Source organism: Ustilaginoidea virens, chromosome 2 (assembly GCF_000687475.1).
Source record: "Ustilaginoidea virens chromosome 2, complete sequence".
Classification (NCBI taxonomy): Eukaryota; Fungi; Ascomycota; class Sordariomycetes; order Hypocreales; family Clavicipitaceae; genus Ustilaginoidea; species Ustilaginoidea virens.
The window spans coordinates 2,278,812-2,303,909 of record NC_057317.1 but is presented as its reverse complement, the minus strand read 5'-3'; the positions used below and the strand labels follow the sequence as shown (position 1 = coordinate 2,303,909).

General features: G+C 54.1%; 9 protein-coding genes across 9 annotated transcripts; 6 read left to right on the top strand and 3 right to left on the bottom strand.

Annotated features, from left to right (window-relative positions):
- Nucleotides 1-1,734: 1,734 nt before the first annotated feature.
- UV8b_02378 (uncharacterized protein) lies at nt 1,735-3,721 on the top strand (the record flags this gene model as incomplete). Its single annotated transcript, XM_043139876.1, has 3 exons — nt 1,735-1,863; nt 1,974-2,081; nt 2,228-3,721. The coding sequence occupies 3 exons, from the start codon at nt 1,735-1,737 to the stop codon at nt 3,719-3,721; spliced, it is 1,731 nt and encodes a 576-aa protein (XP_042995810.1).
- A 2,607-nt stretch (nt 3,722-6,328) lies between these two features.
- Nucleotides 6,329-7,692, top strand: UV8b_02377 (uncharacterized protein; the record flags this gene model as incomplete). Its single annotated transcript, XM_043139875.1, has 2 exons — nt 6,329-7,030; nt 7,162-7,692. The coding sequence occupies 2 exons, from the start codon at nt 6,329-6,331 to the stop codon at nt 7,690-7,692; spliced, it is 1,233 nt and encodes a 410-aa protein (XP_042995809.1).
- Nucleotides 7,693-8,617: 925 nt separating this feature from the next.
- UV8b_02376 (uncharacterized protein) lies at nt 8,618-9,983 on the bottom strand (the record flags this gene model as incomplete). Its single annotated transcript, XM_043139874.1, has 4 exons — nt 8,618-8,675; nt 8,777-9,536; nt 9,707-9,755; nt 9,852-9,983. 4 exons carry the CDS (start codon nt 9,981-9,983, stop codon nt 8,618-8,620), a joined length of 999 nt encoding a protein of 332 aa, XP_042995808.1.
- A 774-nt stretch (nt 9,984-10,757) lies between these two features.
- UV8b_02375 (uncharacterized protein) lies at nt 10,758-13,425 on the top strand (the record flags this gene model as incomplete). The annotated part of the gene is made up of 2 exons (XM_043139873.1): nt 10,758-12,533; nt 12,619-13,425. 2 exons carry the CDS (start codon nt 10,758-10,760, stop codon nt 13,423-13,425), a joined length of 2,583 nt encoding a protein of 860 aa, XP_042995807.1.
- Nucleotides 13,426-14,241: 816 nt separating this feature from the next.
- Nucleotides 14,242-14,874, bottom strand: UV8b_02374 (uncharacterized protein; the record flags this gene model as incomplete). The annotated part of the gene is made up of 1 exon (XM_043139872.1): nt 14,242-14,874. The coding sequence occupies one exon, from the start codon at nt 14,872-14,874 to the stop codon at nt 14,242-14,244; it is 633 nt and encodes a 210-aa protein (XP_042995806.1).
- Nucleotides 14,875-15,246: 372 nt separating this feature from the next.
- Nucleotides 15,247-16,099, top strand: UV8b_02373 (uncharacterized protein; the record flags this gene model as incomplete). Its single annotated transcript, XM_043139871.1, has 2 exons — nt 15,247-15,249; nt 15,320-16,099. The coding sequence occupies 2 exons, from the start codon at nt 15,247-15,249 to the stop codon at nt 16,097-16,099; spliced, it is 783 nt and encodes a 260-aa protein (XP_042995805.1).
- Nucleotides 16,100-17,217: 1,118 nt separating this feature from the next.
- UV8b_02372 (uncharacterized protein) lies at nt 17,218-19,110 on the top strand (the record flags this gene model as incomplete). Its single annotated transcript, XM_043139870.1, has 6 exons — nt 17,218-17,300; nt 17,435-17,448; nt 17,567-17,586; nt 17,960-18,069; nt 18,174-18,505; nt 18,632-19,110. 6 exons carry the CDS (start codon nt 17,218-17,220, stop codon nt 19,108-19,110), a joined length of 1,038 nt encoding a protein of 345 aa, XP_042995804.1.
- A 1,609-nt stretch (nt 19,111-20,719) lies between these two features.
- On the top strand, nt 20,720-22,060 carry UV8b_02371 (uncharacterized protein; the record flags this gene model as incomplete). The annotated part of the gene is made up of 1 exon (XM_043139869.1): nt 20,720-22,060. One exon carries the CDS (start codon nt 20,720-20,722, stop codon nt 22,058-22,060), a length of 1,341 nt encoding a protein of 446 aa, XP_042995803.1.
- A 632-nt stretch (nt 22,061-22,692) lies between these two features.
- UV8b_02370 (uncharacterized protein) lies at nt 22,693-24,448 on the bottom strand (the record flags this gene model as incomplete). The annotated part of the gene is made up of 2 exons (XM_043139868.1): nt 22,693-23,550; nt 23,690-24,448. The coding sequence occupies 2 exons, from the start codon at nt 24,446-24,448 to the stop codon at nt 22,693-22,695; spliced, it is 1,617 nt and encodes a 538-aa protein (XP_042995802.1).
- Nucleotides 24,449-25,098: the final 650 nt, after the last annotated feature.

The following is a 25,098-nucleotide window of genomic DNA, read 5'->3' as shown; positions in this document are numbered from 1 at the left end:
GGGTTGTAGGAAGGTTGAATTGTTATAGCTCTGTGAGGGGCACGATGTGATACGAGACTACATATCAACCGACCTATGCCCCCCCCTTGTCATTCGACCCCCCATAATAACTTAACTGACCTGACCAAGGCTCTTTCCTAATATAGAGATACGCTAATAAAGAGTAGTAGATCCTTTAATCTACAGTAGCCACTAGACTATAAGTATCTTTATATATATTTTTCTATAGAAAGTGACTTCTATTATATTTTTATTTAGTATCCCTACCTAAGAACCTAGTATTAGAAGAAAATCAAGTACCTTTATATAGACTTTTCTATAGAAAGCGACTTCCTTTCTTTTTATTAGGTATATACCTCTTAGGTACTTAGGTACTATAGTAGAAAGAAGTACCTTTATATATATTTTTCTATATAAAGTGACTTCTAATACTTCTACTAAATGCCTAGTACCTAGGTACCTAGGTACCTACCTACCTAGTAGGTACTAGGGATAAAAAGAGAGGTAGGTACCTTTATATATATATTTCTATATAAAGTGACTTATTTCATTTCTTATATTAGGCACCCTTATATAAGAACCTAATAAAATAGCAGAGAAAGTACTTCTCTCTATATCTTTCTATAGAAAGTGACTTCTTTAATTTCTTTTACTAGGTACCCCTGTTGATATAAACTCGGGGTACCCAGTTATACGTAGGGTCGCGCGCGTGGTATCATGTACTGTAGGGTCACCGGTTAAAGGTATGGTTCTTCTTTGATTATGACTGACTAACTCAGAGGAAAGAAAGGAAGCAAAAGAGATATTACACAATATGGCCTTTTTGTGCGTGCCGTAGTCACGTGCATCGGCGCGGTCGGGCCGGGCTGCCTGCATGCCCTACCGGGCTCAGGGGCACAGGGGTAAAAGGGGCAAAAGTGGCCACATCGTGCCCAACGGGTGTGCGCGGCATATTCGTCGCAATGTGCCCAATTGGGCACCTTACGACAGCGATTCCGACAACCCCTACCTAGGAACCTAGTAAAATAGCAGAGGAAGTACTTCTCTATATAGTATTCTATGTAAAGTGACCTGACCCCACTATTCCCTAATAAACCAATTATATTAAGAGTATAGCCCACAGCAATGGTCAGGTCAGTTAAGTTATTATGGGGGGGTCGGATGACAAGGGGGGGACACAGGTCGGTTGACCTGTACCCTCGATGTGATACAGTATGAAGGAGGCTTGATTGAGCTAAGCTAGGATATGTGACGGTGGAGTGTCTATGTATATAGGTAAGGATATGTGATAAGCTCGTTCTAACAAGTGCTCCACTTCTTATCATCCATATTCCAACCCAACAAAGGGGGGGGGGGCAGCGGGGCCCCACGAATTGCGCATGGCTAAACCGCCAGAAGCCGACGTTGCGGTGGATCCGGGAGCTTGCTGCCTGCAAGAAAAGAACGAGCAGAGCAGCAGCAGGCCAGTCACAGCGGTCACTCAGTCACAGCAGTCACAGCGGGTCACAGCGGTCACGGTCACAGTCGGCAGGCAAGCCACCTCTCGCCGTTTTGCACCTTGCACCTTGCATCTTGCGTCTCTCGTCTTGTCGTGATTGACTGTTCCTTTTTTTTTTTTTTTTTTTTTTTTTTTAATTGTTTTCATATTTTTTTTTTTTGGCTAGTTGGTTGGATTGATCTAGATTTCTTCGTCCTCATCCACCGCCATCCGGCACTTGTCATTCAGCAATCGTCATGAAGTCCGTCCTTCTTGGCAAGGCTTCCGCTGCTCAGAGCTTGCGCTCTGCTGGCCGGACGTCCCAACGCATGAGCATGGGCACTCTTGCCACCTTCAAAACACCCAAGGTGGCCAACGAACCCAACGTAAGAATCCAATTGCAGGCGCACCCTCGACGGCCGAGGCCGGTTTCCCTTTTCAGCTCGTGCGTGTCGGGGGAGCCGGCATCCCGACTGACAGTCTTCGCCTTTTGCAGCATCACTACGCCAAGGGCAGTGCTCAGCGCAAGGACCTGACCGCTGCCGTCGCAAACTACAGGAAAAAGGTGCCCATCGAGGTCCCCGTTGTTGTCGGCGGCAAAGAGGTGAGTTTGTGTGAACTTGCTGCTTCAATTGCAGCTTCAATTGCAGTGTACTCCCGTCCCCAAACAACCCTCCCGAGGTCAAACAAAGCCGGTCGGGACCCAGACATGGCTAACCGTGCCGTTCTCGGTTCTTTGCCTCGGTCCAGATCAAAACCTCTGCAGTCTCTCACCAGCTCAACCCGTCGGACCACTCCAGCAGAGTCGCCAACTACCACACCGCCACTCCCGCCGACGTCAGCAAGGCCATCGATGCCGCTCTGGCCGCCAAGCCCGCGTGGGAGGCTCTTCCCTTCTCCGACCGCGCCGCCGTCTTCCTCAAAGCCGCCGATCTCGTGGCCAACAAGTACCGTTACGACATCATGGCTGCCACCGTCCTTGGCCAGGGCAAGAATGCCTGGCAGGCCGAGATTGACGCTGCTGCCGAGCTGGCCGACTTCTTCCGTTTCAACGTACACTACGCTCAGGAGCTCCTCTCCCAGCAACCCGAGCACAACTCTCCAGGCTCGTGGAACCGCCTCGAGTACCGCCCTCTGGAGGGTTTCGTGTACGCCGTGAGTCCCTTCAACTTTACGGCCATTGCCGGCAACCTGCCCGGCGCCCCGGCCCTCATGGGCAACGTTGTCGTCTGGAAGCCAAGCGACTTCGCCATTGCCTCCAACTGGCTCGTCTATCAGATCCTGCTTGAAGCCGGTCTGCCCAAGAATGTCATTCAGTTTGTCCCGGGCAACCCCGAAGAGGTCACCAAGACCGTTCTCGCCCACAAGGAGTTTGCCGCTCTCCACTACACGGGCAGCACCGCCATTTTCCGCAAGCTGTACGGTGCCATTGGCGAGGGTGTTGTCGAGGGCCGCTACCGATCCTATCCCCGAATTGTCGGCGAGACTGGCGGCAAGAACTTCCACCTGATTCACCCTTCGGCCGATCTTGACAATGCCGTCGCGCACACCGTTCGCGGGGCTTTTGAGTTCCAGGGCCAGAAGTGCAGCGCCACTTCCCGCCTCTACGTTGCAAAATCTGTGTGGCCCGAGTTCAAGAAGAAGCTTGTTGCCGAGGTGGAGAAGCTGAGCGTCGGCGAGCCCTGGAACCACCAGAACTTTTGCGGTCCCGTCATCCACGCGGCTTCCTTCAAGAAGCTGTCGGGAGCCATCGACGAGGCCAGGGCGGACAAGGAGATTGAGCTTGTTGCTGGCGGCAAGTACGACTCCTCCAAGGGCTACTACGTCCACCCGACCGTTTTCAAGACTACCAACCCGGCCCACAAGTTCTTGTCCACCGAGTTCTTCGGCCCCATTCTGACCGCGTACGTCTACGACGATGCCGCTCGTGATGCCTTCAGCAGGGCTTGCGAGCTTGTCGATTCCACCTCCGAGTACGGTTTGACCGGTGCCATCTTTGCCAGCGACCGCGAGGCTATCCGTCTTGCCGAGGACAAGCTGCGCAACGCTGCCGGCAACTTTTACATCAACTGCAAGAGTACTGGGGCTGTTGTTGGTCAGCAGGCCTTTGGGGGCGCTCGTGCTTCTGGCACCGACGACAAGGCCGGTAGCTCCAACTTGCTGACTCGATTTGTCAACATTCGCGCTCTGAAGGAGGAGTTTAATGCCACGAATCAAGTCGCGTATCCGAGTAACCAAGTATAAGCGCGGACGGGAGTCGGGGATGTTGAGTTTTGCAGCCAAGAGAGAGGAGGGAATAAAAAACAAAGAAAGAGACAGAGTGAGAGAATCATGGTGAAAAGGAGCAAGGCCGAAGGGGGAAGGTGAGGGCAGCATGAGAATTGGCGACATTGAGCAATCTAGCGGTTGAAACGGAGTTTACATTTACTTGCCACGGGTGCAAATTACTAGGGGCTGAAGAAACTTGGGAGCTACAGGTATGAACCTAGGTAGGCCCCTAATTACGATCTCACATATGAAGCGGGGCAACTCTTTGTTTCTGGTTGCAGCACGCGGTTCTGTTTGTTGCTGCATAGGTGCGTGGTGACTGCTCTGCCATGGTGGCGAGCTTCATCTTGGTCGGGGTTATGTCTCATCATCCGCCTAACTCTATGATGAGCGGCAACCGGAAGGAATTGACACCGCAGACACGAAAATAGGGCCTGAGCTAACCAGCGTTGGTTTTTGCCAACCCTTTTCTCTACCGAGGCCGCCTTTTCCGTGGGACAGATGGACAGGATCAGCATGGCTATTTATTTACTTGGCATTGTGGGATGAAAATCAGCCAAGTGGAGCCGCTTTGGCACCAGGGACCCAGGGCGCGCAGTCCTGAGCCGTCGCCGGCAATCGGTCTGGTTGTTCAAGATGAGAACGGCATCGGGATGACGGGAGAGATGGATGTCTGGTGCGTTCCCTCGGGTGGGTGGATGTGGATGTGGATGTGGATGTGGATGTGGATGTGGATGTGGATGTGGATGTGGATGTGGATGTGGATGGGGCGATGGGGGGCGCCGGGGGAACGAGAGACTTGGGGGGTTCTTTTGAGCACGTGCTGGCTCAACCAGGCCTCACACGACACACGACACACGACACACGACAGCCTCGCACGACAACCTCACACACCTCACACGACACCTCACACGACAGGCCGCACGCAACTGGGCTCGATGGCGCAGGGTTGCGATCGGGGTACTCCGTACCCAACGGGGCCCTGCTCTCGGCGCCAGGAGCCCCTGGCACCAACCTTGCTTCCGAGTCCGTAGCGCTTAGGTACAGGTACCTAGGAGGTAGGCATCTACCGACATCTGCATGGTACCCAAGCGGAGTACGGAGTACGGAGTACAGTACTGACGGAGGAACTGAACTGCCAACTCCCCGCCCCCCCGCCCCGCCGTGGTGCAAATGGTGCAAATGGCCTGCCCATGACGGAACGAATCGGGCGAACACATGGCTTGATGCCGAGTTCTGATTGGCCAGCACGCGGCAGCGAGCTGGGGGAGCACGCGACCATTCCCTCGGCGATGCTTGGTCAATCCGCGCGGCTGGTGGGTCAAGCGACAATGCGATGCAACAACAATGGCAGGCGCAATGTTGCAACCTGCTTGCTGCTCTTGCTGTTGCTGTTGCTGTTGCTGTTGTTCTGGCTGTTGCTGTTGACTGGATCTTGCTGTTGCTCTTGCTGTTGCTCTTGCTGTTGCTCTTGCTGTCGCTCTTGCCTTGCCGTGCCATTCCCCCGCTCTCCCCTCCCTGCTTTGCTTGTGACAACGGGTTGGTGCCATCCGAATCAGCGGGATAAGGACGACCCCCAAGAGAAATAGAGAAATGGGGGCGGAAATGGGCCGACGGGCCTGGGGATTCTCGCCTCGACTCATGCCCCAGTCTCATCATTCATCCGTCTCCTCTTTTGCCCATCTCGTCTCTCTGCATACCTACCTACCTACCTACCTGCCTGCCCAACTGCCCACATCCCGAAAGCCGTCGTCAAGTCTCTCATGACGCAACACGCAGATATCCGAGACACACGTTTCGCTTGCGGCCTCTGATGTCTGATTCTGCTTTATCCTTCGACGCCTGCTCTTCAAGTTGGCCCTGATCCCGCTCAAGCTCGGGCCGCTGACGCTGGCATCTCCGCCTTTCGCTGTACTGCCATCACTCGACTCGGCCCATAGAAGCTCGGCAAATCCCCAGACTAGAACCTTTGTACCGAGTACACACTCAGGGAGCTGCAGCCTTTCCGACTCCTCCGGCGGGAAAAAAAAAATTCAAAAACTCAAAACTCGCGCATCTTGGCCGCAAGGAATCATCGAGGCCGTCGCTCCGCTCGTTTAGCTTCCCTTGCGGTTGGGGTCTGGACCGAGACTGAGACTGCAAAGGGCCTGATCACCAGGCTTGCAGCTCTGGTGCGTCAGCCAAACCACCTGAATCTTCGGATTACGAAAGCAGAATCACTCAAATTCGCTTTCACGTTCACTGGCGCGCGCCTGCCATCCCGGTTGCATTAGCCTTGGCCCCCTTGCCTTGCCTGCGTTTTGTGCCACTCTGATCGTCCACGCAAGCTCGGTTCGGGACCAGCCCGATTAGCCACGGCCATTTTCTCGATCTGGACCAACACGCAGTTGACTCCGGGCCAGTCTGCGGACGTGTGCCATCCACACATTTACTACCACCACTACCATCATCATCATCATCATCATCATCATTCTTATTGATAGTTTTTTTTTTTTTAGTATTTATTGCGGGGCACTCTGACACTAATCATCTTTACCATCACCCTTCCTTCGCGCGTCGGTCGAGCTCACGCGACTTCTCGCGATGCCTCAACCATTTCTTCCCCCGACCCCTGGCTCATCTACCGACATCAAGGGAAAGGACGGAGCCCAACAGCTGTCGTCTATACATGCTGCTTTTGAGCTGCCACCGCCTGCTATTCATGACGCCTCGCGCACGTGTCCTACGGACTCGAAAGCCGTTTCATCGTCCCAGGCGGTACCTCATCCGCCTACATTTTCTTCATCCTCCCCGCGGACCACATATCCGTTGCAAGCGGCCGAGACGGTCAAGTCGCGCCGCCGATCGTCTTCTGCCAAAGGCAACAGCGGCGACAACGACACCTGTTCGTTTGCTCTTCCCCCACCCCCAACCAGGTCCAGGAAAATCATCCAAATGAAGCCTCGAATGCACGAGGGGACGGCCGCATCGGCCAAAGACTCTGGCAGGACTGGAGGGAAGGGTTCGGCGGGGTCCGCAAAGTCTGCCACCAACAAGAGTAGCGGTGCCGCCGACACAAGCGCAACTCAAGCGAAGAAGCAGCAGAAGCAGCAGCAGCAGCAGCAGCAGCAGCAGCAGCCACCGCAGCCTAGCGCTACCAGCGCCGCCGGACGTAGGATTGCTAGGAAGACTGCACACAGCTTGATTGAGCGACGGCGGCGAAGCAAGATGAACGAGGAATTTGCCGTACTCAAAAGCATGATCCCGGCCTGCACTGGCGAGATGCACAAGCTTGCCATTCTTCAGGTTTGTAAAAGCCAAATGTTTGCGCTGCCTGCAGAAAGTCCTTTGCCTGGACTCCGTTTTCCCTGCTGCACCGAGGGGGATGGTGAGCTTTTCTCTATCCGCACCATGACTGACTTGTCTCAACTTGATAGGCTTCAATCGACTATGTGCGTTATCTGGAGGACTGCATTGCTAAATTAAAGGCTCAGCATGGGGATCACCAGAACCGAGACCGGGCTGGACAAAGCTTTTTGCCTCGTGTTCGGGCCTATCATCCCACTTCCCATATGGACCCCTCGGGCGATGTGGACATGTCGGACCCAGGCACGGCGTCGCCCTTGTTCCCTGGGCATCCGGACCACCTTCATGGACTGTCACTCTCTCCTGGCTCGCGGCCAGAGGATGCGCGTCACCGGCAACAATCATTCTCGTCAGCGTCAACCGATCAGCGGCACAATAGCATTAGCGCATCAGCCGGCGCTTCACCAGCCTTTGGACCTCGGTGGCACGGTAGAGCTCCGCAGACTTCGGGCTCGACCTTGACCAGTCCTGCTCTACATCCACAATCCGACCTCGATCAAGAAGCTACGGCCGCTCTGCTAATGCTCAACAGCGATAGACGCGGCACTAATCCTAGCCTTTATGCTCGTGGCTTGTCGGTACGCGATTTGCTCAGCACCTGATGATGACCCAGGGGAGCACCTCCCCCCTTTTTTCCCCTTATCGCATCAAACTTTTCTATCTGTGCATGATGCGTCATGTGGAAAACGCGAGGCAGCAAGTCTTGCCTTGTGCAAGCAAGGTGGGGATCCTGCATGCTTATGCATATAGCCCATGAGTTGCGTATCTGGAAAAGGGCAGAAAGAATGAGAGAGGAACAGGAGAACAAAAACGGGAAAAAAAAAAGAGAAAACAAGCTGCTATAAAGCAGAAAACAAGCTACTACAAAGCACGCAATACATGTACATGATATCCCCTTTGGTTACACGAGTTGATGAGGATGAATACCGAGAACAGCCAGACAGCAGGTCAACTTTCTTTTCTGTAACTTTTGATTCTTTTCTACGCTTGTCCCTGTATAAATTCAAATCTCTCAGTACGCTGCAACTGCTCATCTTCCTTTCTTGCGGAGCTCGCATGGCTTCTCCGTACAGACAGAGTCAGGTGACCTTTTTTCCCACGGGAAGATGCGTTGAAGCAAACAACAGCCAAAGAATGGCTGTCGTGACTGCAACAAGGCTGCCCTGACGGACCCGGTTACGGGTTCCAAGGAGGCGCTCGTAAGACGTTTGCAGCCTCGATGGCTGCTGCCTCTGCTACAAGACGGGCTGGAGGTGATGGTTTTTTTATAGCGCTGCAGCCTGGAAGCGCGGGCACGTAGTGGGCGGCCTTGCCTTTTGATTCTCTTTTTTTCCTTTCCTTTCCTTTCCTTTTTTTGGTGTGCCCTTTGTCGGCATCACGCCGAACTTTTTTTTGGCCGTGCAAGACGCTTTCGAGTGTGATTTTTGGCCGTTTGGCCACATGAGCAGTTGGGCAAATCGCAACTTGTCCTGCCAACCATGCATGCTTTGGAAGCGCCAACTTTGCAGTGTCTGCGCGCAAAAGTGCTCATGCTTTGTATCTCTGCGTTCCAGCCATGGTGTCTTGCGTGTCCTTGAGCAAGAAGCTGTCAGGGGAGGGGGGGGGGGGGTGGGTTGGTTGTCTTAGTCGAACGTGCACGCCCCGGCAGTCAGGTTGGCCAAGAACAGGGAGGACCCGGAAACTTACTTGTACATGAGCACGGTAGGCCCAATCGTCATAAGATGCCACAGGCTGTGAGCGTCGATGCAGCCCAGCCAAGGCGGAAAGTCAAAGAGCTCCATGCTCATAGCCACCATGACCCATGCGACCACGGCAACGGGCACGATGGACCACAAGCTCTTGGATTTCTGGTAGCTAGTGACGCTGAACCAGGTCCACAGGATGTTCTGCGCGACGCCGACGACAACATTGGCAGCCATGTTGTATGTGTAATCCCACCTCACGCCCTTGAGGTACGCCACGTGGAGCAGGTACAGCACCAGACACATCGCAGTCCACGCCCTGAGCGCGCTTCGCCGCTGGGCAGACGGGCGGTCGAGGCGGAAGATGCGAACGGCCGTGTAGTACAGGCCGTAGAGGACGTTGGCCCCCGCGGCGAAGTAGTCCAGCTCCTCGGTGGCCTGGAAATCGCGCGTGTGGAAGAGGGCGCTGAAGAACCAGCTGGCCATGCCCACGTGCGCCAGGACGATGTAGAACGGCCGCAGGGTGTACGTGGAGGGAACGCGGGCGCGAATCTTGCGCAAGCCGTCGTGGTGGGCCCAGAGGTTTCCGAGGGAGAAGAGGACGCTGAAGGGCTCCTGCATGCCGAGGAAGCGGCGGAACGGCCATTTGCCGTGGAACTGGACGACGGGTTCCGCGGAGGCGATGCGTTGGTCCGTGATGATGTGCTGGCACGTGTAGTCGCATTCGGAGGCGCAGTCCCAGAGCAAGATGCGGTGGAGCAGAGCTAGCAGAAAGTCCTTGGTTAGCCCTCTTTTTGCAAGCCAGGGCGTGACGGAGGGGATTGGGCTGCGCGTTGCGTCCAACGGTGAAGGATGACGGTTGAAGATGACGATGACGATGACGACGGGTTCTATCTCCTTCCGTGAAAAGAGAAGCCGGAGAGTTGGGGCATACGAATAGGGGTGTGTGCCTTTCCGGATCCGCAGTTTTCAGCCTGGCAGACCTGCAGAAACGGAGCAATCAGCTCGTCTGAATTATGAAGTATTGATTTTGGGGGGGGGGGGGGACAGCACGGATGAGGTGTCGATGAGTATAGTACCTCGAGGCATTCGCGAAACGAGGGCAGACGATCTCCTACAGATGCTTGAGCGGCGGCGCAGAACAGCAGCAAGAGGAGGCTGACGGAGAGGGAGAGAGAGATGCCCCGGGCCAAGCCGCCGCGACTCGCCATGGCCAGTGGGTTTGAGTGGCACAAGGCTGACGGGCTCGGTTCGATCCGTCGTCGACGCCGGACTGCTCAACAGATGATGGAGCCAAGCTGTCGAGGTGTGTGTGACTGTGACTGACTGACTTTGTGCGTTGTGAGGTGCCGAGTTTGGCGGCAGTCACATGGCACCGGGGCGGTGCGGGCCCGCCAACCAGCCCGCCAACCAGCCCGCCAACCAGCCCACAAAGCGGCCTGCTTGCCCTTGAAACTTTGAGGAATGGAGCGCGCCTTCCCAGTTTGGTCCCGCCAGACTCATTCGGTCGTTGCCCACAGCAACCCGCCGCGACCCGCCGCGCTCATTCGCCCAGTGGCTCTCATCCGGCAAAATACCCAGAATACCCAGCCAAGTTTGTTTTGTCCTTGCCCTTCACGTTCTCCATGATACATACAAAGCTGCAACCGACTGCAACACAACACCCACACACCAAGAGCCATCCATCCATCAAATTGAATTGAACACGCACTCGCAACGACACGTGGCTTATCCTGGTATATCGCATGCCTGGCCATGGGATCGCTGAACGCATAGCATTTTCTCCTTCTTTCTCCCTCGCTCCCCGAACCCCCCCCCCCCCCCCCTTTCCTTGGACGAAAAATTGCCGTTAGTCGGGACTCGCCTTTACGCTTCGGCCGACGCGTTCCTCAATGGCGACTGCATCGCCAACTCCAATGGCCCCGGCCGGCCCGACTCGGAGAGCCTCTCAACGCCAGGCTCTCAGGCGTCCGTTGTCGAGGCAAATGGCCAGCAGGAGTGAGAGTCAGGCAGCCGCTGTCGCTGCCATTGCCGCAGCAAGCCAATCTCCCCGCCAGCAACAATATCACGACGACAGTTCCGAGGACGAGATCCCTGTGCCTATGAAGCTGTCGGCTCTCACAAAGGCTTTGCTCAACGACGGCGCTCCGGAGCCCTTTTCCAAGCCTCCTTCACCTTCTGCTGTCAAGAGACGAACTAGCGCGTTGAGCAACAATGTTCATGCTGCGTCGGCTGCGTCGGCTGCGTCGGCTGCTGCTGGCACCGCTCCTTCTTTTGAACGCCGCGGCTTGCGGTCCGCAAGTGCGCAGTCTACAGAAGACAAGGGCGCAAGGGCCAGCCACGCGGGCCAGAGCCAGGAAACAAGCCCTGTTCGAAAGAGGGTTGTGCGCCTCGGGGGTAATCCGCACAACAGCCTCAGCCAAATGGGTCCAGGCACGAGACGGTCGATATCAACCTCTCGTTTGACCAGCCAAAGAGCCTCGGCTCCACCACCGCATGGTCGGGCAAGTCATCAAGAAAAGCCATCAGAAATCGAGCCAGAGTCTCAGGTCCAGCCTCAGCCTCAGCCTCAGCCTCAGCAGCAGGTCAACACTCCTTCGCACGGGGAGCGAGTCGTGCGAATCGTCGCCGGCTCATCTGCCAACCGAAGCCGCATCGGCTCTTCTGGTGCTTCGTCCGCCCGATCGAATGTCGAACGCTCTGTGGCAGATCAGTCCCACTTGGAGGCAGAGTTCGACCACTCCGAGGCTCCTGGAAGTGCTGCACAAAACTCCGGCAGCCATGGTAGTGCATCACGATATGGTTCGACGCGAAGCCGTCCCGACGACTTGAACCTGCAAAGCTCCATGCGCGTCAAACGCGTTGGTAAGCTTTCAGGAAGCTTTCTCAGCGGCCCGGCGAGGAGAGGCCGACGGCGACAAAGTGAGGAGGACGGCGAGGCCCATAACGAAGGAGAGCATCCGGCACTAAACCACGATGCCGAGCAGCGTGCTGCTGACGAAATACCCGAGTCCTCCATGTATCATGCCGCAAATCAGTTCAATTCAGGAAGCCCTGTCAGTGGCAATGCGTCCCGGCCGGGACACAGGAGACAGGCTTCTGGTATCGAGGTTCCTGATCTCGGATCATCTAGGCGCTCTTCTCGTGGTGTCCATTTCGACGCCCACCGAGACGATCACATCACCGTACCGGAGGCAATGCTTCCCAAGCCGATCGAGATACCCTCAAACCATGATCAGGAGAATGACTATCCCAAAGCCTTCAAAAGACCGGTCAAGATAGCCGCAGATCAAATGGCGGAGAAGCCCGTGGTTCGACCTTTGAGTGTTGATGATCTTGGTAGCGCCAAACCCGCCTCGCCGGAGCGAAAACCTCTTGCTTCACTGGTCAATAACACGCCTCATCGTGCTGCCCCTCCACCACCGCCGCCCAAGATGTCCGTCCTGGATGCCGCCACGTCCACAGCTGGAGCCGCTACAGCCACTCAGGCCAAGCAGCGCCGAAATGTCCTTCGAGTGAATGGCAAGTGCTACACCCGGCTGGACTGCCTTGGTCGAGGTGGCAGCGCCAAAGTATATCGCGTCACTGCCGAAAATGGCAAGATGTTTGCTCTCAAGCGAGTCGCCCTGGAAAATGCGGATGAGAACACCGTAGCGGGCTACCGAGGCGAAATCGATCTGCTGGGAAGACTCAAAGGCGTCGACCGCGTAATTGATCTCTACGATTATGAATTGAATTCGGACAAGCAAGCTCTGACTCTGGTGGGTTTGACGTAGCCCGTCCCTCCCCTGCCGCGCATCCCCCACTCTGTCTCGGACATGAAAGCTGATGCCTCTTATTTCACAGCTCATGGAGATGGGTGAGCTCGACCTGAACAAGCTTTTAACATCTCGTCAAAACCCCGAGTCGGCCAGGTTTGATCCAGTTTTCGTCCGCTTCTACTGGAAGGAGATGTTGGAATGCCTGCAGTCGGTACACCAATATGACATTGTCCACTCCGACCTGAAACCCGCCAACTTCGTTCTCGTCCAAGGTCGACTGAAGCTGATTGACTTCGGAATTGCCAATGCCATCCAGACGGAGCAGACTGTCAATGTTCACCGTGAAAACCAGGTTGGCACGCCAAACTACATGTCCCCAGAGTCATTGATGGACACAAACAACCCTCGCGGAGGGCGGATGCCTGGACGCCCCAGGCTTGTCAAGATTGGCAAACCAAGCGACATTTGGTCCCTCGGCTGCATCTTGTATCAGATGGTCTACGGAGTACCGCCGTTTGGCCATATTGCCAACCACATGGCACGATGTCAGGCCATCATCAATTGGGATCATGCCATTGAATACCCGTCCCGAGCAGTTGGGGGAGTGCCGGTTCCTCATTCCCTTCTTCGAACCATGAAACGCTGTCTCAACAGAGAGCAACATCTGCGGCCTACCTGCGAAGAACTTCTCCACATCACCGATCCCTTCTTATACCCTGCCGATTTCAGCGACAAGGCCCTCCCGATTGACGAGGACATGCTTGGCAGAATCATCCAAAACGTTGTCTCCAGATGTCGCGAGAGAATGCCTACCGAAGCCGAAAGTGCCAGCATTTGGCGTCAAGCATATTGGACGAGTTTGCGAAAGGCCATGGCCGACAGGCGAGTGTGAAGTTTTGGTGTTGAGCCTTGGCATGTGTCATTTCCTGGCCCCACGAGAACGATGAATGATGGTAAACGACGAGCGCATGCTCGATTTTTGGAAGCAGAACGAATGATAGGGTCCCAAGACGCCCAAGCCAGTTAAAAAAGACTTGGCAAGTTTGGTTTGTTCATCCTGTTGTTTTTGTCAAGAAATATTCATAAGCAGCTGGCCTTTCTTTGCCTTTGCGGGCTGGCAAACAAGCAAGAAGCTTTGGTTTTGGGCTGATTTGGAGTTTCTTCGTTTGGACATTGTGTACGGGACGTCTTGGCCAACTGCCTATCTTGTTTTGTTATACCAACGGGCTCTACTTGGAGTCCGAATCAGCATCAAGGTAGCGAGCGACTGGAATTATTTGCAAGCTCAGGAGTCGCTTTGGTTTATTCCCCCCCCCTTTTTTGGAATACCACTCATTTTTTGATCTTCCTGATTCTCGGTGATTGAATGAATGGGATGAATGGATATGCATACAAGCGATTTGGTTTTCATTGAAATTCTGCATGATTGAGGACTGCTCTACGTGGTGGGAGTCAATTCAATGCCTGCGTATGACTCTTTTGTACAGCCGCCTTAAGTCGGTCGATATTGATGCACCACGTGGGATCTTGACCGATTCCCAGTACATGCCATGTTGCACTCTTTTCCTCTGTAGCCGGATCAAAAACATCCTCCACCGCTATTCGCTTCTTTTCTCGCAACGTCCCCTCTGGTCGACATTTGTCACCCACTGCCCCCCCCCCCCCCCCTCCCCAACGCCTTGTTTCATCCAAGAGATGGCATCTTATTTCATTCCAGCTGATCCACGTTATTGATATTGAGCTCCGAGATGCGCAGAATGGTGTAGCGATGCTTGCTCCTGGCTTGCCTCTTTCTTCTTTGTCTCCGCTTCTTCTTGATTTTTATCCGCAACGGCTCCGACTCCACCCCCAGGACTGTGGCGCGACACTCGAAAATGCGCTCGTCAATGTGCGGCGCTCCCTTCATGGTGTAGTCACGGCTGCCGATAACGCTCGCCCTGTTCAGGCGCAAGACATCGCCGGGCAAGACGCCCGGCATGCGGAAGGGAAGGCGGATCTGGTCTCCCTCCTGGACGAGGTAGGGGAATCCGTGGATGTGAACGGTGATGTAGTGGTTGGGCTGGGCGACCAGGAACGGGAGCAGGTTCTTGACGGAATCTTGGATCGGGGCCGGCGGCGGCGTAGGATGGCTCTTCTTGAAGGCCAGCGGGCGGATCTGCCCGTCGGTTGGGTTGGGGGCGTTGTTGGCGTGAGGTTTCTGCGCCGGCTCGATGATGGGCGTGGTGCTGTTGAAGGAGCGGAGGCAGCGCGTGGGCAGGGAGATGGCGGGAGCCAGCGTCAGCCGTGGCAATGGAGAGCATGTTCGAGGCTCCAGAACGGAGCGGAGGAGAGCTCTGCTCATGATGCAAGACGGCAAGGCGGGCCCTTGTTGCGCACAAATGGCAAAGCCGGATGCTGCTGCTTCTGCTGCTGCTGCTGCTGCTTGCTTCTTTGGGGTGCTCAACGCAGCAGCGGGCAAAATGCCATGGCTAGTCCATCTGACGATCTGATCATCATCAATGTTAGGGAACGTTCGAAAAGTCTAGGCAAGGTTGCACCGGATAAGTGTTGCGCCGAGATCCGGTTGCGGGTGGAGGGCCGCTTTTCCCAAGGTGGCTGGCGGGCAAAATTTCAACCTGCAGCTCCTCCCAAACACCAAAAACACCCATCATCGCCTACCCACGTGTGTGTGTGAGTAAGCACCCCCCCCCAAGTTTCGGGTATTACAGTCAACATGGTACGTTAGCTCGTCCCCGACCGCCGTGCGCACTATTGTTTCTGGCCTTGCGTCCTAACATGCTTTGTAGCCTCAAAATGAGTACATGGAGAGGTGGCGCAAGCTGCACGGCCGCCGGCTCGATCATGAGGAACGGGTTCGCAAGAGAGCCGCCCGCGAGGGTCACAAGGCGTCCCAGGACGCGCAGAACCTGCGAGGCTTGCGGGCCAAGCTGTACCAGCAGAAGCGGCGCAAGGAAAAGATCCAGATGAAGAAGGCCATCAAAGCGCACGAGGAGCGAAACGTAAAGACTGCCGACGAGAAGGAGCCTTCGACACCGATGCCTTCGTACCTGCTCGACAGGACGAACCCGTCCAGCGCCAAAGCTCTGAGCAGCGCCATCAAGAACAAGCGGGCGGAAAAGGCGGCCAAGTTTGCCGTTCCTCTGCCCAAGGTTCGTGGCATCAGCGAGGAGGAGATGTTTAGCGTCGTCAAGACGGGCAAGAAGATCCAGAAGAAGGGCTGGAAGCGAATGGTGACCAAGCCCACCTTTGTGGGGCAAGACTTCACCCGACGAAACCCCAAATACGAGCGCTTCATCCGTCCCATGGGTCTGCGTTACAAAAAGGCCAACGTTACGCACCCGGAGCTTGGTGTCACGGTGCAACTGCCCATCATTAGCGTCAAGAAGAACCCCCAGAACCCGCTCTACACGCAGCTCGGCGTCCTGACCAAAGGAACCGTCATCGAAGTCAATGTCAGCGAGCTGGGGTTGGTGACCGCCGGCGGGAAAGTCGTCTGGGGTCGATATGCGCAGGTCACCAACAGCCCGGAGAACGAGGGCTGCATCAACAGTGTGCTGCTGGTGTGAGAGAGAGACGGTGCGGTTGAGCTGGTGGGCGGCAGCGGCGGCGGCGGCGGCGGCGGCGGCGGCGGCGGCGGCGGAGAGCCTATTGCTTGACACACGTTGTCGGTTTTATTTCTCGCATGTAACGGCGTTGGCGGCGTTTGCTTGGTGTCATGGCTTAGATGGAGAGGATGAATTGAGTGTCGAGGAGGGAACGCATTGCACGGCATTACAGATCACCAGGGATAAAGTGCGGTGGCGTTGCAGACTCTAAAACTATCAAACCGAAAGCTATTCACACTCGGAACGCGTTGAGGCTGTACTGCACGTTTGGGAGTTTCTGTGCCAGGAGATGTGAAGAGCAGGTGGCGCAAGCATAATCCTCGACCTTGCCTTGTGCTGCCGACGGTGCGAGTGTGCGAGGGGCGAGGGAGAAGCGGACTTGATCAGACATGCTCGGTTGAGCAGGGCCGTAGAAACGCAGTTGAGGGCCGTTCCCGCATGAGGTCAACGGTATTCAGGCGGCGGTGCGGTCCACGATGCTCATTGTTCTCACATGCAGTCAACCTTTTGTCAGCGCCCCTCCTTGGGATTGGGGCGACGGAGGTTGGGCGGATCGTCTCTGGAACCGACTGCCAGCCAGTAAAGGACATACGAGCATGTAATTGGATCTAGCTCTTGGTGTGAGCCTATTTATTTTGCTACACCATTTTTTTGATTTTTTATTTTAAAAGAATTCTTTTTTTTCAAGAATCCAGTCAACTGGTCCCCTTCCTCCGTACGGAGTAGTCCGTTACTAGTCAGGGCATGTACATGTATGTGCACTGGAAAAGGCGTCATGTTGCGGTGGGGCTCCTGTCGCCGGGCGGTGACGGCGACGGAATTTTTTTTTTTTTTTTTTTTTTTTTTTTTTTTTTCCCTGTGGTTTCTGCCCGACAAAACCTGCACCTGCCTCAATGGGTTTCCGGCTGCACTGCTACTTTGTTGCCAGGCTTGCGAATTGCAAGCTCCCCATCTCCAGGCCTCTGCTTCCGTCGCGTTTCTGTAGCCCAGGCTCGCGGGTTTGAGACTGATTCGGGCTTCGCTGCCACCAGTTACTGCTACCTGCGGCTCGAGACCTTGTTGGCCGGATTCACGACACCATGAGCGGCGACAAGATGGAAGTCGAGCTCGCTGAAGAGCGCATGAAGGCACTTGCCCACAGCGAGCAGCACTACTTCAAGAGGTACTGTTCCACCAACGTCCGCTGCAGTCTGGCACAGCACAGCACAAATCACTAGCACAGCACGAGCAGAGCAGAGCAGAGCAGAGCAGAGCAGAGCAGAGCAGAGCAGAGCACTAAACTAACGATGGCGGCAGCTACGACCATCATGGTACGATATGAGGACCTGGTGACGTGCATCCGTCGCGCCTTTTTTTTTTTTTCCTTTTTCTTCTTCTTTTTTTCGGCCTTGGGCTGTGGGCTGACCGTTTCGCAAAAAAAAAAAAAAGGCATCCATGAGGAAATGCTGGTGAGCTTTACCTTTGATTGAGCACGACCCCTACCTACTACCTGCCTCTCCTACATACCTCCTAGTAGATCTTTGGTACTCGATACCCCGCCATACCTCGAAACCCCGCGATAACAGCAAGCAACGTGGGGGGAGGGGAAACTTGACACCCAAACGTCACGCTTCTTCTTCCATCTCGGCTGCCTTGGTTGCTCAAGATCTATTCGTCGCCCAAGAAAAGAAAAGAAAAGAAAGAAGAAGAAGAAGAAGAAGAAGAAGAAGAAGAAGAAGAAGAAGAAGAAGAAGAAGAAGAAGAAGAAGAAAAGACAATATGTCCACTGATCACGGAAAACAATAGCATGCGAGATGTACTGACAACCAGCCGTACTTATAGAAAGATGAGGTCCGCACGCGATCTTACATGAACGCCATTGTACAAAATAAGCACCTGTTCAAGGACAAGGTTGTTCTCGATGTTGGTTGTGGCACCGCCATCTTGTCCATGTACGTTGTCGTTGTCGCTTTGGCCCCAAGACTCTTTCTGCCCTTGAGCCGTCCGCTACGTGCTGCAGAGCTTGGCTTACACTGCATGTCTTTGCATATTTCAGGTTCGCCGCCAAAGCCGGTGCCAAGCATGTCATTGGCGTCGACATGTCTTCCATCATCTTCAAGGCCCGCGAAATCGTCAAGGCCAACGGACTCGCCGACAAGATCACCCTGATCCAAGGCAAGATGGAGGAGATTGACCTGCCCTTTCCCAAGGTCGACATCATCATCTCCGAGTGGATGGGCTACTTTCTCCTGTACGAGAGCATGCTGGACACTGTTCTGTACGCTCGTGACAAGTACCTTGAAAAGGACGGCCTGATATTCCCCGACAAGGCCACCATCTTCTTTGCCGGTATCGAGGATGGCGACTACAAGGAGGAGAAGATTGGATGTGAGTCGTGCTAGTGCTTCTTGCTTTGTTTGACCTTGCTCCCCAAACCACCCTTGTGCGATGACGGCGACAAGGATGACGACGACGACGACGACGGACGACGACTAATGACGGTTGCTACTCTAGTCTGGGACAATGTCTACGGCTTTGACTACACGCCCCTGAAGGAAACCGCCCTCTCGGAGCCGCTTGTCGACACGGTTGATCTCAAAACCGTCGTGACCGATCCCACCCCGGTCCTTGTGCTCGATCTATACACATGCACCACCGCCGACTTGGCATTCACCTCGGCCTTTACCCTCGCCGCCAAGCGAAACGACTTCATCCACGCCCTCGTGTCATGGTTCGACATTGACTTCACTGCCTGCCACAAGCCCATCCGATTCTCCACCGGCCCGCACACCAAGTACACCCACTGGAAGCAAACCGTCTTCTACTTCAAAGAGGTCCTGACCGTCGAGACCGGCGACGAGATCTCGTGCAACCTGCAGGTCAAGCCCAATGCCAAGAACCGCCGCGACCTGGACATTGATATCCAGTACGACTTCCAGTCCGACAATGCCACACGCTCGTGTTCTGGAGCATCCACCTACCACATGTGCTGAGTTCGTTTGCGCGCACGCCAAACGACATTGATGTATGAACAATCAAAGGCACATACGGTAGGGACATACGGGGTTTTTTTTTTGGTTTTTTTTTTTTTTCCCTTTCTTCTCCTTGCTCTTCTTCTTTCTATTTGGAAAGGGGGAAACAAAAGACCGGCAAATTGACGAACCAACTCGGTAAAAGAGAACAAAGGATGAAAAAAAGGGAACCCCAACGATAATCGTGGCAGCTGGACGGCGTATAGTTTCTGTTTAGTCTTTCGTACAATGTGGTGGCTCGGCTTGCCGGTGGCTCGGCCCCGGTCCCCGTCAGACCCATGATGAGCATGAGCATGAGCATGAGCATGAGCATGAGCATGAGCCTGGGCTCCCTTGACCGGACTTTGCGCGCAACTATGTGTGGATGTACCGACTACCTGATGCATGCAATGTCTCGTGCCATGGCAAAGCGGCATTTCACAGCCGTCCCACGTAGAAATGGAGAATGGAGCGGCACGCACGGGAACACCACGCCCACGCCCACGACGCAACGTCGAGACCCGAGGCTACTTTGGTTGCCGCGTGTTGCTGCTGTGGAAAAGCCCGGCTGTCAAGACCAAAATCACGCTTTGCATTCTCGTCTTGTGCTTTTCCCCTAGGTAGGTAGGTAGCTTATTCCTCGGCTTTCCTACCTTGCAACTTGACATGGCAGTGCAGTCTTGATGGGCACAGATTTTCTTCTTCTTCTTCTTCTTTTACCCCCCAACAGCACGGACATTGCAAACATTTCTCATTTTTTCTTTCCTTTCCACCCAGTCAGTCATAAATCCTGTCACGTTCTTTGTCCACGCAACACTTCGGCATCGATTGAAAGGCCATCATCCGATATATTACGGAGTACAGCCTGTCCTAAATAAATCGGATCCTTTTTTTCTCTTCTTATCACTGTAAATATGAAAATTGAAGCGGATTCACTCACTGGTCGCTCACTCCGATATTGCTGCGCCTAGGATAGCGATGATTCGGTTGGCATAGGGACTAACTAGTTTACTGTGACTCACTTTCTTGATGCCTGCACCATTCAACTTCTGGACTTGACTTATATTCACTATTACATGATAAGCTTCTCTTGACCCATTGCTTGCGTAACCTTATTCGGGCTCGCTCTTATGTGATTCATAACGGGCAGCTGGCTGCCTGCGCTAAGTCACCTATAGCCTCGACTTACATTCACTTACGTGATAAGCTTCTCTTGATCCAGTGCTTGCCGAAACTTATTCAGGCTCGCTTTTTATGTGATTCATAGCGGGCAGCTGGTTGCCTGCGCTGATAAACTTATAGCCCCGACTTACATTCACTCACATAATAAGCTTCTCTTGATCCATTGCTTGCGTAACCTTATTTAGACTCGCTCTTATGTGATTCACGACGGGCAGCTGGTTCATAACAGGCAACTGATTCATAATAGGCATGCAGTAAACTCGAGCCAGCTATCTGCTTCTGTTGAGGTATAAATAGCTGCCTTGCCCCCTCTCATCGATCTCTGTCAGACCTTTCTTTCCATACCTCATCCAGCCTTGCCTTTAAAGCTTCTCATTACGTTTACTTCCGGCAGTTCTCTGTTATCAAAATGTCCATCTTGACCTTGGCAGACCATAGACATCTCGTCGAGACTGGTCTGGCAACTCCGCCTGCTCCTGATGGGACTATTAGGGTCCATAAGCGCTGCATGAATCGTTTTAGCGATGAAGAACACAGCGATCTCCCCCTTATACAACCTTCCGAATCCGCTTTCGCTACTATACCAGAGATCCGGATCTCTCTTGCTACTCTGGAGTATCTCGGATTCAATAGCGAAAAAGCGAGGGAGATATGGAGGAAGTGGCAGAACTGGCCATCAACTCCTCCGCACCGCGAAACCGATCCGCCTAGTGACGACGACTCTCTTGACCCCATAACTTTTATTGACTTTATTCTCGGTCACGTTGGACCGCAAGCCCAGGACGTTTATGATGACGATGATAGCCCCTGGTTTGAATATATGGCTCGATGCGGCATCAACGGTGAACTGCAGGAAGCAATAATGGACCCGAGGTTCAAAAATGTCCGCTTAACAAACTCATGTCTCTACTGGCTGCGAGATGCTATCGAGGTTCGATATTTAGGCCTTCAGGCGATTGAAGTTGCTTCGCGAGAACGAGAACAGGCACTTCAACGAATGCGCAGCCGCCCTGGAAGCCACCAGCAAAGTACCGCCACTTCTAGACAGCGCAATATCTCGGGTCCTTTAAGAGATTCTGTCAATATCTCATCTCATACCGCGCTCTCGAATGCTGCTATACTCGCTGCACAGAATGCCCCTGGCGAGCTGACTCTATTCAAGGGGATTATCCATGAACGGATAAGGTTCCGAGAAGATAACGGTCGCCTCGACATGATTTGCCTTTCTTCCCGCGCCCAAACTGATCTCTTCGGATTAGATTCTGGATTTTATTTTGCTGTTGATCGGGAGACGGCAGAAAGATATGCCCTTTGGGCAAAAACAAAGGCCGCTTCTAACTTGACAGTCATCATTCAGATCAAGATACCGAACTCAGCAATTGAAACTCTTCCTTCTAATAAAGTTCAGAGGGTATACTATGACCCAACTGGAAATGACCGGACCTGGGAGGAGTTGATTTTCTGTGGCAGAAATGGCCGCCAGCTTCCACGACACTTGCGACGATTTGATGAAGCAGATCTGCTTATTGGTACTATTGCTTCAAGGCCTAATCGCTATTACCAAGGTCTTAGAAGCTATGAGCAGATCAGGCGACGGGATGTTTTCAAGAAAAGAAGTGATGGTCGGCCAGCAGTGCAATATGCAATGCGTGTCCGATGGGGTCTTAATTTCTTGGAGGAACGCTGCTGGGGGGCTCCGAACATGCAGATGTTCCCACTTACAAGTCAAGAACTGCGAGACTCGAACTAATACTTTTTGAAGACAGTCATGTGGAATTCTTATTGCCACAGAAGTTGGAGCCGCGAAAACTACATCTGAGCTATTTGGTGAAGTGCAAGTTGTGATGGAGCTGAGCAGGTGGTTGGTTCATGATATGGTTGGTTCATGATATGCAAAGGGATGGAATACCGGGCTCTCATCTTGTCTCTCGCGTGTCGTTTTCATGAGCTGCCAGTAACCTAGCCTAGACTTAAGGGCCTTAATTTGCTCTAGCATACTTAATTATCTCGTGCCACCTTTGGCCGATTTCGCTTCCACGCTCTTCTCATACTCGAATATGCTCCTGACGCAATCCGGAAATCGGCCATCAATAGCCTTCCTTTTCTCGAGTGTAAGCTCGTTTATCGGGATACCCAGCTCCTCACTCTTTGCTACACATCGCCTGGCAATGTGGTGTGTCTCGCGGAAGGGTACGCCGAGTCTTGTTTTTGAGCCGTTCAACAAAAAAAGCCCATCGCATATGGATACCCAACCGATCAACCGCCCCACGTCATGTAAAAGCTTATTTCTTTTTTTTTTTTTTTGGGGGGGGGGGGGAGGGGGGGGGATTTTAAATTTCCGAGACTTTTTGGCCGCCCTCTCCTTTGTCAGTGTCAGACGTACTACGATCCAAACTGCTTGACAATCTGAGCCACCTTGTTTGCAAGCTCGTCGGCTTCGGATCGAGTAGCTGCCTCGGCGTACACGCGGCAGGCGTTTTCTGTGCCACTCGCCCGAGCAAACGATCGGGCCGTGGTGTATTTTTGAACAACCTGGTCGATTTCGTCCTGAGCGCCCGGCGGGTGGCTGAGGCGTCTCTCGGCGTCCGTCGCCTGGAAAAGGTGCTTGTTGCCGACCTCGACACGGACGAGGCGGTTGGGCCGGTCGGTGTACGTCATGGCCCAGTCCTTCAGGGTCCAGTCCTTGTGAGCCAAGACAACCTCAACCATCAGCATGTCGGAGATGGCGTCGCCCACTGTTTGGTTGACCAGGTCGCCGACGGCGGCAAGGGTTTCCAGGGCCGCCTTCTGAGCGGGCGACTGCGGTTCCTTTTCCACAAACGCGCGCATGGCCTCCTGCGAGAAGACAACGGTACCGTGGCCATTGGCCTCAAAGTAGACGCCAACGTCGAACTGACAAGCCGCGTGATGCAGATGCTTGACTCCCGTGTTGGTGAAGACGACGGGTAGCTGAAGATGCCTTTCAATGTAAGTGGTGCTCGCGCCGTTGGCATAGGCAGTCTGCACGACGCCGATTCGCAGCTCGTCCGCCAGCCCGGCCGAGCGAACGAGATCCCCAATGAAGGAGGCACAGAGCGAAGAGATTCGGTCGCCGTCCAACATGACAAACCCCATCTCGGGATCAACCCAGTAGTAAATCAACCGGTCAGCATCGCCATCAAACGAGCAGCAACGGACCCCGGGCACTGGCTTGGGGCTCAGAGGGGCTCTCTGCTTTGTCTTGACGAAGTCGGCGCCGCACTAGGAGCACACGTTAGCAAACTCGTACGATCAAGGGAATCTCTCGTACCACCACAACCACGACCACGACCACCACCACCACCACCACGGCGAAACCTCTTTTGTTTCAAAGTCTGTTTCAAGTTATGCGCCTACTTACGTCGAGATTCAACACCTCGGGTCGGAGGACGTCATCGTTGACCAGCCTGACGTCAAATCCGGAGACGTGCTTGGGGATGAATTTCAACATTTCCGAGAGTTTAGGTCCGCCAACGCCATTTGCACAATCCACTATGAGCTGGCCTCGGATCTTCTTCCCTCTGAGAGCGCGGACAAAGGCATCGGCAAACTTCTCGTAATAGCCAACTTCACTGGCTTCGCCGTATGCTTTGGGGGTTCCTTCTGTGTTGACGCAGCGGGTCAGGTAGTGCAGCTGAGGTGTCGTCAGAATCTTGTAGTCTGTATGATTTGTGTCGGTCGCATCTAAAGCAGCAGCTAGAGCGCAGACGAGGCTATGACCAGAGGGGCGAGTATCACGGCCATAAATGACACGACCCGAGGTGTGCATGTCAACCTTGAGCTGCGTTGCCATGGCCTTGTAGGTATCCAAAAGTTCCTGGTCGGTACGACAGTTGACCAGTCGGGTGGCATAACTCTCCCACTCCTGCTCAAGCATCTCGCCCATGGGGTCAACGATCTTGATACCGTTGTCAGCTGCAGGGTTGTGACTGGCAGTGATCATGACCCCGATGGCCTGGCCATTGAGCTTGCGGCTGCGCAGTCCGGCGAGCAAACCCACGCGAAACGAAACGCCAGCGAGCAAATCGGCCTTCATCCGGAACCCTGCTGTGCCATATCTGTACCTTTGGCCGGCGACGATTGGATATTTGGCCGAGGCTGCGAGGATCTTTTCGTCCATGGTCTATGGTAGTGAGTAGTGGGATGGTGCGGGCTATATGGAAGAAAGTTTTGGTGTGTTAGTTGGCAATGGCAAGAGAAGCAAAGGACAAGGTCAGGCACAGCTTCGCATTTGTGCAGGTGGACGGCAGCCGGACTTGACGGCACGGCGGCACGGCTTGGGTGACAGCGAAGATGCCAGGCAGATGCAAAATCGTTACGATCGTTACGGACTATGGGGCAGAAGCGTGTTGTGACAAGGAAATCAGCATGGCATGACTGAAATGAAATGTCGGGAGGAAATAACTTGTGAAGCGATACAAGAGCGTCTTTTTATTTTTGGGTCGTTGGTGGGGGGGGGGTGGGGTTCGGAGTGGCAGTGGCATTGGCAGGTACACACTACGGGCGGCGTACCTTGGTGGGTACCAGGCAGGGACCTGCCTGACATGTACGGAGTAGCGCGGAGTCCTGGGCCCTGCTGCGGAATGCAGAGTAGGGGTCTGGTGCCTGAATCTTAGGGGCCGCTTGAAACCGGAACCGCTGGTCTGGCCCGGACAATCAATCAATCGGCTTACGAGTGGCCCCTGGCAGCAATTGAGAGTATTGCTGGATTACCCTTCGGTGCCTACCACTATACATACCACTAAGGCAGTGAACTTGTATACTTGTAGG